General features: G+C 39.6%; 2 protein-coding genes across 4 annotated transcripts in view; both read left to right on the forward strand.

The window, feature by feature from the left end:
• Positions 1 to 4,439, forward strand: part of LOC123747660 (bestrophin-2) — a 63,383-nt gene extending 58,944 nt beyond the window's left edge. For all 3 annotated transcript variants that reach the window (XM_069334090.1, XM_069334091.1, XM_069334089.1), the window contains 2 exons: positions 2,355 to 2,588; positions 2,757 to 4,439. In XM_069334090.1, coding sequence (XP_069190191.1) covers positions 2,355 to 2,588; positions 2,757 to 2,894 — 372 coding nt within the window. In that variant the 3' untranslated portion in view covers positions 2,895 to 4,439. The remainder of the gene's footprint in view (positions 1 to 2,354; positions 2,589 to 2,756) is intronic.
• LOC123747659 (BTB/POZ domain-containing protein 2-like) overlaps positions 1 to 12,203 on the forward strand; it is a 209,098-nt gene that overhangs the window by 114,383 nt on the left and 82,512 nt on the right. The gene's annotated exons all lie outside the window — the stretch shown is intronic.

The raw sequence follows: 12,203 nt of genomic DNA on the forward strand, positions 1-12,203 counted from the left end.
CTTTATCGTTCAATCAGAGTGTAGACAAAGCCTCTCCTCACGAATCAGACATTTATAAATGGACGAGATTAATAGTGTCTGCCCAAGAAGATAGATATCCACATTATACTATCTTGAGGCTAACCTTGGCTCATATCTCCGAGACTGCTTTATCTTGAGGTTATCTTGAGATGATTTCGGGGCTTAGTGTCCCCGCGGCCCGGTCCTCGACCAGGCCTCCATCCCCAAGAAGCAGCCCGTGACAGCTGACTAACTGCCAGGTACCTATTTACTATTAGGTAACAGGGGCATCAGGGTGAAAGAAACTCTGCCCATTGATTCTCGCCGGCGCCCGGGATCGAACCCGGGACCACAGGATCACGCGTCTAGTGTTCTGTCCGCTCAGCCGCCGGCTCCCTGAGCTGCTTTACTGATATAATGATGTCACATTTCAAAATATCTACCGTAATTCAAAGGCAATTAACCCAAATATGCTTTACATTACTAACTGTCCGCATCAGTGAGAAACAGTCGTTGTAGGAGATGTTCTTTGTTTAGACGCTGGCGTAGATATACTAGTGAGAATATACACTAGTAACAGCATTAACGTATTATGGCTAATGGAATTTCTATGAATCCTTTCAGTTGTGGTTAATAAGATATTCTTGTTGATAGTTCACCAGAGATACTAGCAACAGTACGCCAATAATACAAGGAATTGTTCATCAGTAATACTATTAACAGTACACCTGTGCTTCTAGTGTTTGTTCACGTGTAAGTGACTTGGAGGATCAGAGTGTTTGTTCATAATAATTATGAACAAAATCCGTTATTTTATTTTTGTATTATTTACCTTTTTTCTGTTAGTTACTATTAGTTCTTAAAAGTAAATAATAGTAACTAATAATACATAAATATAAATATTTATTGTTATTTATTATTGGTATGTGTTCAGAGTAAATAGCTTCCCGCACTGATTATAAATTGATTGAAATTGTAATTTAGAATTCTTTGTTGTATGGGTCATGTACTTCACGCAATGCTGCTATTATTGGAACGTTAGAGTAGGGTAAATCACTCCGTCCCTGTTATCAGTATCCCAGAGAAGATATTATGCTAAACAGCTCAGCGTAATACACATGTTACAGTCTTGGGTGGATCTGTGTTGCATGCTAGCAGCCCCAGTCAAAGGTGTAGCAGTTATGTTGCATGCTAACAGCCCCAGTCAAAGGTGTAGGAGTTGTGTGGCATTTTAGCAGCCCCAGTCAAAGGTGTAGGAGTTGTGTTGCATGCTAGAATCCCCAGTCAAAGGTGTAGATGTGTTGCATGCTAGCAGCCCCAGTCAAAGGTGTAGGAGTTGTGTGGCATTTTAGCAGCCCCAGTCAAGGGTGTAGGAGTTGCGTTGCCGGCTAACAATCCCAGTCAAGGGTGTAGGAGTTGTGTTGCATGCTAGCAGCCCCAGTCAAAGCTGGTAGAGCTGTTGACCTGGATATCATGCAGAGAATATTCATTGAGCAAATCCATTCAATACATCTAAAATAATTGTGACTTAAAAATTTCTCATATTTTAAATTCCAAGCAGTAACTTTACTGCTTGGAACGCAGGTGAGAGAGATACATAATAATTTACGGCTGGGAAATATTAGAAGAACTGGTTTCAAATTTGTACATAGAAATAATTCCTTACGAAATCCGAAGGCATGGCATAATGTATAAAATATTCCATTTAGGGAGTAATGGTGGAATGGTTCGCTAAAAGACTATTCTACTAACACTAGGGCGTAAGACTTTTCTCAACATTCTCCATTTAAACATAAATTGTGTAATTAGCTCACCCCTTTCGCCTTGCAAAAAAAAAAATAAAAAAAGACAAATACTTCGAAAAGGCACCTGATCTACTGTGCGGCGTTTTCTCTCCTTGTTGTAGTTTCCCGGCCCAAGGGGGAGTGATAAACACTGATGTTAACTCTATGTTAAACACCATGGAGGTCAAGGATTGCCTTATAGGACCAATACGTTTCTCCATCAGGTGTGTGGGAATATATAAATTGAGAATTACTCAGCAAAGTTAAGGTAGATTTCAGGAATTGAAATCTCTTCTCATAAATCAGCGCCAGTGAAACCGAGGAAATTCAGTCTTTAGGCAGCTAGAGACCCTCGTTGTCTAATCCCATATGCCCAACCCACCTTCTAATTAATACGTCTCATTTTTGACGTTGTGGTCCCCAACATACAAAGTTCTATGGAAAGAAGAATCTGTTTCTTTTCGACTTCTTGAAAAACATATAACTATAAGAGAGAGAGAGCATGTACATATACACCTTTACAACAAGCATATATATACCTCCTTGTTGCATAGTACTTCACTGTTGCAGGTGGTGATCATAGCAGTGTATTCCTACTTCTTCTTCGCCGTGCTGGGCGAGCAGATCCTGAGACCCGAGCTGGGATACACCGGTCACACCATTGACGTCTATATCCCGGTCTTTGCCTTTCTCCAGCTCCTGTTCTATATTGGCTGGATTAAAGTAGCCGAAGCGCTCCTTAATCCGTTCGGGGCAGATGATCATGACTTCGAACTGGTGCAACTGTTGCAGAGGCACATTGAGGTACGTTGCAAGAAAGCATCGCCAATCCACCTTCTTCTATGTGGTAATGTGCTATAACTCATCAATGATGTATGCATAAGGGGTAGTTGGTTAATGAGGGATAACATATTGTTTCGTGGGGTGAATGATGTGACGCTGGTCATCAATACTCTTGTTTGGCTGTTGCAGATGTCCCGCTTGCTGTCAGAGCCGTGCCCGAGCCAGCTCCCGGAGACCGTGCGAGATTGTGAAACAACCCATCCAGCCAACTTTGTTAACTACGCAGATATTGATGAAACTCGGTCCGGAAACTCCGATGATTTGTAACTCTAGTGTAGAGCCTCGGTACCAGGGGCGGTAACTCTAGCACGGAGCCTCAGTCGCTGTGGAAGAAACTATAGTTTAGAGTTTCTGGCCCATATGTAGGACTCTGGGATGGAGCCTCAGTCTTAGTGGTAGCTGTTTTGTGTTATAGAGACTACTAGGCGGAATACCTCGGGTGCCAGGATCATCCTTGGCACCCCTGCTCTGTCTGTGTCTGTGTGTTTTTCCGTATGTCTTCCTGTTTCTGTCTGCCTCTGACTGTCTTCCTGTTTCTATCTGCCTCTGACTGTCTGCCGCGGACTGTCTTCCTGTTTCTGTCTGCCTCTGACTGTCTGCCTGTCTTTGTCTGTCTGTCTGTCTGTCTGTCTGTCTGTCTGTCTGTCTGTCTGTCTGTCTGTCTGTCTGTCTGTCTGTCTGTCTGTCTGTCTCTCTCTCTCTCTGTCTCTCTCTCTCTCTGTCTCTCTCTCTCTCTGTCTCTCTCTCTCTCTTTCTCTCTCTCTCTCTCTCTCTCTCTCCCTTACGTTCTCTTTACCTCTATACCTTCTCTCCCTCCCGAGGTCTATACCTCCCGTTCTCAACCTGTCTCCCTTCTGTTCCCCTCTCGTTCTCTCTCTGTCCGGTAGTCTATCCTTTCTTCCCTCCCTCCCTCTTTATGCCTCTTCCTCCCGTTCTCTCTGGGCGAAACGTGCTCGAGTAACGTTGACTCAACGTTTTCGACGTAGATTCCTCATCGATAACAGCTGGATAATATAATAATAACACTCTGGACATTCAACCCCCCTTTTCAGTTTCATACTCGTCGTTGGGATTCTGAACAGGAGTTGATCCCTCTTCAGGAGGTTCATGGTGGTCGACCCTAACGTCCTTATGGCTCTTACTATACAAACACTGTTAACAATGACCTCCAGCTTTTGACAGACAGACGCAAACACACATTCTCTCTTAAAGATGAGTAATATCCGTACTTGGTGATTTCACTGTCTATTGCAGCAATAATTATCCATTACATTAAGTCCATATCCTTTCTCCATAACATTTTGATCGTGTTTTTATACTTTTATAGAACTTTGAAATATTTGAAGATACTGCCACAGTTTCCAGCTCACAAATAAGTGTTATAGTTGATCTTCTCAACGTTCTCGTACCTTTACCTTTAAAAGATATATATTTCAGTCTTCCTTGCGAAACTACAATCCAGTATTCAGGTCTGCTTAATTTAAGGTGGAAGGAAATAGGACATATAGCAGAACAAAAGATGTAAGTACCGAGAGGAACGCCATTGAGGTATACCATGCTTCTATTTGTAAACTCTCACACTGAGAGTTTACCGGACTATGCTCTGGACCAAAGTAGTCATGCATGTTAGTCGGTATAAGGACTTGTGGTTACCTTATGCTAGTTGGTCAGAGTAAACACTTGTATTTGCCTTAATAACTCTCCGGAGACTAATAGGCCTTGAACCCAACACAAAGCCAAATCCAGCAGGACAACAAAAAAAGATTAGCTTGTAAATATGGTTACAAATAAATGAAAACACCATATTGTGAACATTATTTTTTATTACACCCTAACAACAATATTTCTGTCGTGTTGAGGTAAATATGAGTTAACAGGGGAACCACACCACGGCTTTAAAGTTTATGGAGACAATATATTACAACAGAGATATATGATGTAGCTATCACTATTTGACCCCTCCTTATTTTTAAGTCTGTAAAACGGTTACCTCTTGTGTTATAAATAATTGAAAATGCTGTTATCATCCTCTTCTGTTGCAAGGCTTTCAGATAGGTTATTACCGTCCTTCGTTATGTGATGGTATTGTAGATCCATCCATGCTTCAGCAGCACTCTCTCATGAATATCCAAATGTCAATTATGATAATAATTCTATAATTAACACTGTCACTAATGAAAACAATGCACACCATATCATCAGATGTGCAGAAGACACAGAGTTCTATGGTAAAGTCGGAAGCGGGAATGATATTGAAGCCTTGCAAATTGTCAAAAGATTTGTAAATGTTTTTCAATATTGAAATGCAAGATTTTGCATGTTGGGCATAACATTACATAACTATCACATCAACATCATGATCATGAAGCTTATTGTTGAAGAAAGAATCGTAGAAGTTATGATCCGTCAGTCAATGAATGGTTCCTCAACGAGCAGGGTGTAGCGAGTAGATTATCCCAATAATATACTCGCTCCAAATGCATTGTTAATATTCCTGTCAACCTTTGGAGATGAATGAGGTGAGGCGTTGCCCGGGCATATAAGCAGCAGGATAGCAAACATTAAAGCAGAGTCTACTTTCAAGTGTGGTCTAGAGCAGACACTTGCGAGATACTGTACCGACGCTCAGTGCGCTCAACTCGCACCAAAGTATCACCGGTGTACTTCTGTCGGAAAATCCGACACCATTTAATATATCATACAGATAATTGCTGTTGTATAAGCAAGTTACCCATAGAAAACGTAACTTGTAGTGGAATTACCGTCTAAGAAAACGGGATATCATCACCACATACTATTATAATTGACCAGCTATTCTGCTGGGAATTATTCTTAAATACATTAGTCTTTGGACTTTACCATCATAAAAACATCTTATATAAATTAACTTAATTATCAATATTAAAGTAGAGTAAATGTGACCCTTCTATCACTTTCTGAAATCTGGACAAAGTAGGCCAGGCGTCAGGGAGGAAGGAGGGGAGCCATTGTTGTGTCACCTCCGAGACGTGTGGAGCAAATTTAGCTCCTATCATATCTGGACAATGTCGGCCAGTAACGTCAATAGTATGGAGTGTTAAACAGCCATTGTTTATACTAGACCAGAGGCTCACACGGGAGCAAATTCGGCTCCTGTTAAATTTACTTGGACGTAGTGTTATGGAACCCAAAGGTGTACCATTGTCAACACGCTGTCTACAAATTCAAGTTAAGTGTCTATCCGAAACCCGTTTATCATTCATTTATGGCCATTAATGTCAGGATATAGGGTGACCCGGTTAGATCATGTGGAAGCCTCAAACTAAAGGTAATTAAGCCAGGTCTTTAATGTTCCATGTACTGTATAGTGTTTTCTCTGATATAGCTTGTCATATATAGGATTCTGGCTTCACAGCTAGCACACTTTTGACAGGTCAAGACGAGGATGCAAGATTTTGTGCACCAGTTACTGGGTGATATGGAAGCTACCTCAAAGAGGATAATTTGGTGTCTACACCCTAGTTATACCTGGTGGACTAACCTGCTGTACTATAAGATAAGGAACCTCTTCAATGTATGTAGTTAATTCTGTAGTTTGATTGGCTGCATATATATTAATTTAATAACCCCCCCTAATGTGTAGAGGATCGATTTGTGAGATTATTGCAGAAATACAGTCCACTTATCATTATACAAATTGCTATCGAAGTATATAAATTAACGTAAATATAAATTCATATAAATTAAATAAATATAAATCTCACAGGTCGGTTCCCACATTATTTGGTCCTTCGAACCGGATGACGGATTATTTGATTCCTTGAACCCACATTTGGTCATCTTAGTACCGGATGAACCAGTTAACCAGTGGATTCATTAAATATACTAGTGCAGTGTTATTTAAACAAAGGCCAGCCAGTCAAAGACGGAAGCGTAGCCTCGAGGGATCTCAGGAGCCTCCCTCAGTTCAGATCTGCCTCATCAGCGGTTTCATGTACACCCACAGAGATTTGGTGGCGTGTTATTCTGTGAAATGACAGCGCTAATATAGAAGCCAGCCAAATTAGTGACTGTGTCGCGAGATTGTTCACGGATTTCGTGGTGTTACATTTCGCGAGAGATTATCTACGAATTTTGTGGAGTTTATTTCGCGAGGTCACTAATAATATTTAATACTTCTTGATAATATTAGAAGTTTCATAGAGGCTAATTAAGAGGCTATTATCAATAATTGTGTATATTATTTCTCCAAAATAGAGAATTATTTAATATATATTGCACTAGTGATCATAGTATAATATTTACTAATTGCCAACCCACAACAGGGTAGGATATTAACCATTGACTAGTTGAACTATTATTGCTCATTCTAGTCCCATTATTACCATAGTTGTACTATATTGAATAACCTAACACCATTAATGAATGGTCCAGACCCTATTTGGGTGTAATTTTTATCAACTCGAGTTGAGTTGTGTATATAATAATTTACTTATGATCATTACACCTTTGAGTGATTAATTAGTGTCAATTCCATCCTAGGGTGATATAGAAGAGCTAACCTAAAGGTACTTCCAGTGACACTGGTTTATCACTCAAATCATTAGTGTGTATGATTGTATATATATAATGTGTATTAATTTTAAGTGCTAACCTCTAGTAGAGGTAGGATTATTGCCTAGTGAGTGCAGAATTTTACCCTAGGCTACCATTAGTGTTTGTTCAGTATTATGAGCAGCCCAAGTACAAGCCCCACAAGGCTTCACCAACGAGCCAGTATGGATAATGCAGGGAGAATGAAAAGAACCCTTGCAGGTCTTAAAGGCCACTTAACAAGACAGATCAAGAAATGTGAAGATTTGTCACAACAATCTCAAGTTGATTATGCTGACCTGGAAAGCTATTATCAAGCAGCTGCAGGTAAATTTGAGCAAATCAAATGCCAAATGGCTGTCCTTGTGGGGGCAGACTACTACCATCGATTCATCGGTAGCCCTACTAAATATCAGGGCATAACCATGTTAAAGTCTGCAGGAGGTAAATTACTCTCAGGTCCAGTATCAAGCCTGAGGAGACCTATGACTGCAGATAAACAATACCAATAGAAATCTAAATTTGTCAGCTGATTATATTTCTCCAGTAGCATTATACTAAGGAGATTACAGCTGACTATACCAACAGAGGTTGATGTTAGTATCATCATTTGAAGCTGAAGATGAGTTCATGAGGCCTCAGTGGCAAATCAGTGAACAGTAGCCTAAAACAGCTACAAGTCACTGCGACCAATGTCACTGAACCCACTGCAGTCTCAGAACCATACTTTACTTTAATGATGAGCTATTCAATCTTCTGAATCAATTAACTAAATTAAACCCTAATAAATCTGATGACTGATTTGATACATTTATTATTTAATCAAGATGTATTCCATGGGCCTCAGTGTTTATATATCAGTGACCAGTTACCTGAAGAAACTTCAAGTTATATCTAATGTCACTGATCTCACTGCAGTCCCTGAATCATACTTGACTGTAGTACTTGATCACATCCAGTCTTCTGGGTTAAATAATATGTAATAAGGCTTGAATATTAGCCTTTCAAGAGTTAACAGGGAAATGAGATCGCATTAGACTTCTAACCCCTACAACTCTAGTACGGGACATCCGTCCTGTACGAACAGACGCACAAATGTGTGATTACTAACTACTAACATCAAATTAATGTAATAATTCGAAGGAGGAGTATCGGTGTTCGTCTGTTCTAAACAGGACTTCGACCCGTGAGCAGCCCCCTGGGGAATTATGTCGGAAAATCCGACACCATTTAATATATCATACAGATAATTGCTGTTGTATAAGCAAGTTACCCATAGAAAACGTAACTTGTAGTGGAATTACCGTCTAAGAAAACGGGATATCATCACCACATACTATTATAATTGACCAGCTATTCTGCTGGGAATTATTCTTAAATACATTAGTCTTTGGACTTTACCATCATAAAAACATCTTATATAAATTAACTTAATTATCAATATTAAAGTAGAGTAAATGTGACCCTTCTATCACTTTCTGAAATCTGGACAAAGTAGGCCAGGCGTCAGGGAGGAAGGAGGGGAGCCATTGTTGTGTCACCTCCGAGACGTGTGGAGCAAATTTAGCTCCTATCATATCTGGACAATGTCGGCCAGTAACGTCAATAGTATGGAGTGTTAAACAGCCATTGTTTATACTAGACCAGAGGCTCACACGGGAGCAAATTCGGCTCCTGTTAAATTTACTTGGACGTAGTGTTATGGAACCCAAAGGTGTACCATTGTCAACACGCTGTCTACAAATTCAAGTTAAGTGTCTATCCGAAACCCGTTTATCATTCATTTATGGCCATTAATGTCAGGATATAGGGTGACCCGGTTAGATCATGTGGAAGCCTCAAACTAAAGGTAATTAAGCCAGGTCTTTAATGTTCCATGTACTGTATAGTGTTTTCTCTGATATAGCTTGTCATATATAGGATTCTGGCTTCACAGCTAGCACACTTTTGACAGGTCAAGACGAGGATGCAAGATTTTGTGCACCAGTTACTGGGTGATATGGAAGCTACCTCAAAGAGGATAATTTGGTGTCTACACCCTAGTTATACCTGGTGGACTAACCTGCTGTACTATAAGATAAGGAACCTCTTCAATGTATGTAGTTAATTCTGTAGTTTGATTGGCTGCATATATATTAATTTAATAACCCCCCCTAATGTGTAGAGGATCGATTTGTGAGATTATTGCAGAAATACAGTCCACTTATCATTATACAAATTGCTATCGAAGTATATAAATTAACGTAAATATAAATTCATATAAATTAAATAAATATAAATCTCACAGGTCGGTTCCCACATTATTTGGTCCTTCGAACCGGATGACGGATTATTTGATTCCTTGAACCCACATTTGGTCATCTTAGTACCGGATGAACCAGTTAACCAGTGGATTCATTAAATATACTAGTGCAGTGTTATTTAAACAAAGGCCAGCCAGTCAAAGACGGAAGCGTAGCCTCGAGGGAGCTCAGGAGCCTCCCTCAGTTCAGATCTGCCTCATCAGCGGTTTCATGTACACCCACAGAGATTTGGTGGCGTGTTATTCTGTGAAATGACAGCGCTAATATAGAAGCCAGCCAAATTAGTGACTGTGTCGCGAGATTGTTCACGGATTTCGTGGTGTTACATTTCGCGAGAGATTATCTACGAATTTTGTGGAGTTTATTTCGCGAGGTCACTAATAATATTTAATACTTCTTGATAATATTAGAAGTTTCATAGAGGCTAATTAAGAGGCTATTATCAATAATTGTGTATATTATTTCTCCAAAATAGAGAATTATTTAATATATATTGCACTAGTGATCATAGTATAATATTTACTAATTGCCAACCCACAACAGGGTAGGATATTAACCATTGACTAGTTGAACTATTATTGCTCATTCTAGTCCCATTATTACCATAGTCAGTTGTACTATATTGAATAACCTAACACCATTAATGAATGGTCCAGACCCTATTTGGGTGTAATTTTTATCAACTCGAGTTGAGTTGTGTATATAATAATTTACTTATGATCATTACACCTTTGAGTGATTAATTAGTGTCAATTCCATCCTAGGGTGATATAGAAGAGCTAACCTAAAGGTACTTCCAGTGACACTGGTTTATCACTCAAATCATTAGTGTGTATGATTGTATATATATAATGTGTATTAATTTTAAGTGCTAACCTCTAGTAGAGGTAGGATTATTGCCTAGTGAGTGCAGAATTTTACCCTAGGCTACCATTAGTGTTTGTTCAGTATTATGAGCAGCCCAAGTACAAGCCCCACAAGGCTTCACCAACGAGCCAGTATGGATAATGCAGGGAGAATGAAAAGAACCCTTGCAGGTCTTAAAGGCCACTTAACAAGACAGATCAAGAAATGTGAAGATTTGTCACAACAATCTCAAGTTGATTATGCTGACCTGGAAAGCTATTATCAAGCAGCTGCAGGTAAATTTGAGCAAATCAAATGCCAAATGGCTGTCCTTGTGGGGGCAGACTACTACCATCGATTCATCGGTAGCCCTACTAAATATCAGGGCATAACCATGTTAAAGTCTGCAGGAGGTAAATTACTCTCAGGTCCAGTATCAAGCCTGAGGAGACCTATGACTGCAGATAAACAATACCAATAGAAATCTAAATTTGTCAGCTGATTATATTTCTCCAGTAGCATTATACTAAGGAGATTACAGCTGACTATACCAACAGAGGTTGATGTTAGTATCATCATTTGAAGCTGAAGATGAGTTCATGAGGCCTCAGTGGCAAATCAGTGAACAGTAGCCTAAAACAGCTACAAGTCACTGCGACCAATGTCACTGAACCCACTGCAGTCTCAGAACCATACTTTACTTTAATGATGAGCTATTCAATCTTCTGAATCAATTAACTAAATTAAACCCTAATAAATCTGATGACTGATTTGATACATTTATTATTTAATCAAGATGTATTCCATGGGCCTCAGTGTTTATATATCAGTGACCAGTTACCTGAAGAAACTTCAAGTTATATCTAATGTCACTGATCTCACTGCAGTCCCTGAATCATACTTGACTGTAGTACTTGATCACATCCAGTCTTCTGGGTTAAATAATATGTAATAAGGCTTGAATATTAGCCTTTCAAGAGTTAACAGGGAAATGAGATCGCATTAGACTTCTAACCCCTACAACTCTAGTACGGGACATCCGTCCTGTACGAACAGACGCACAAATGTGTGATTACTAACTACTAACATCAAATTAATGTAATAATTCGAAGGAGGAGTATCGGTGTTCGTCTGTTCTAAACAGGACTTCGACCCGTGAGCAGCCCCCTGGGGAATTATGTCGGAAAATCCGACACCATTTAATATATCATACAGATAATTGCTGTTGTATAAGCAAGTTACCCATAGAAAACGTAACTTGTAGTGGAATTACCGTCTAAGAAAACGGGATATCATCACCACATACTATTATAATTGACCAGCTATTCTGCTGGGAATTATTCTTAAATACATTAGTCTTTGGACTTTACCATCATAAAAACATCTTATATAAATTAACTTAATTATCAATATTAAAGTAGAGTAAATGTGACCCTTCTATCACTTTCTGAAATCTGGACAAAGTAGGCCAGGCGTCAGGGAGGAAGGAGGGGAGCCATTGTTGTGTCACCTCCGAGACGTGTGGAGCAAATTTAGCTCCTATCATATCTGGACAATGTCGGCCAGTAACGTCAATAGTATGGAGTGTTAAACAGCCATTGTTTATACTAGACCAGAGGCTCACACGGGAGCAAATTCGGCTCCTGTTAAATTTACTTGGACGTAGTGTTATGGAACCCAAAGGTGTACCATTGTCAACACGCTGTCTACAAATTCAAGTTAAGTGTCTATCCGAAACCCGTTTATCATTCATTTATGGCCATTAATGTCAGGATATAGGGTGACCCGGTTAGATCATGTGGAAGCCTCAAACTAAAGGTAATTAAGCCAGGTCTTTAATGTTCCATGTACTGTA

Source organism: Procambarus clarkii, chromosome 30 (assembly GCF_040958095.1).
Source record: "Procambarus clarkii isolate CNS0578487 chromosome 30, FALCON_Pclarkii_2.0, whole genome shotgun sequence".
Taxonomy (NCBI): Eukaryota; Metazoa; Arthropoda; class Malacostraca; order Decapoda; family Cambaridae; genus Procambarus; species Procambarus clarkii.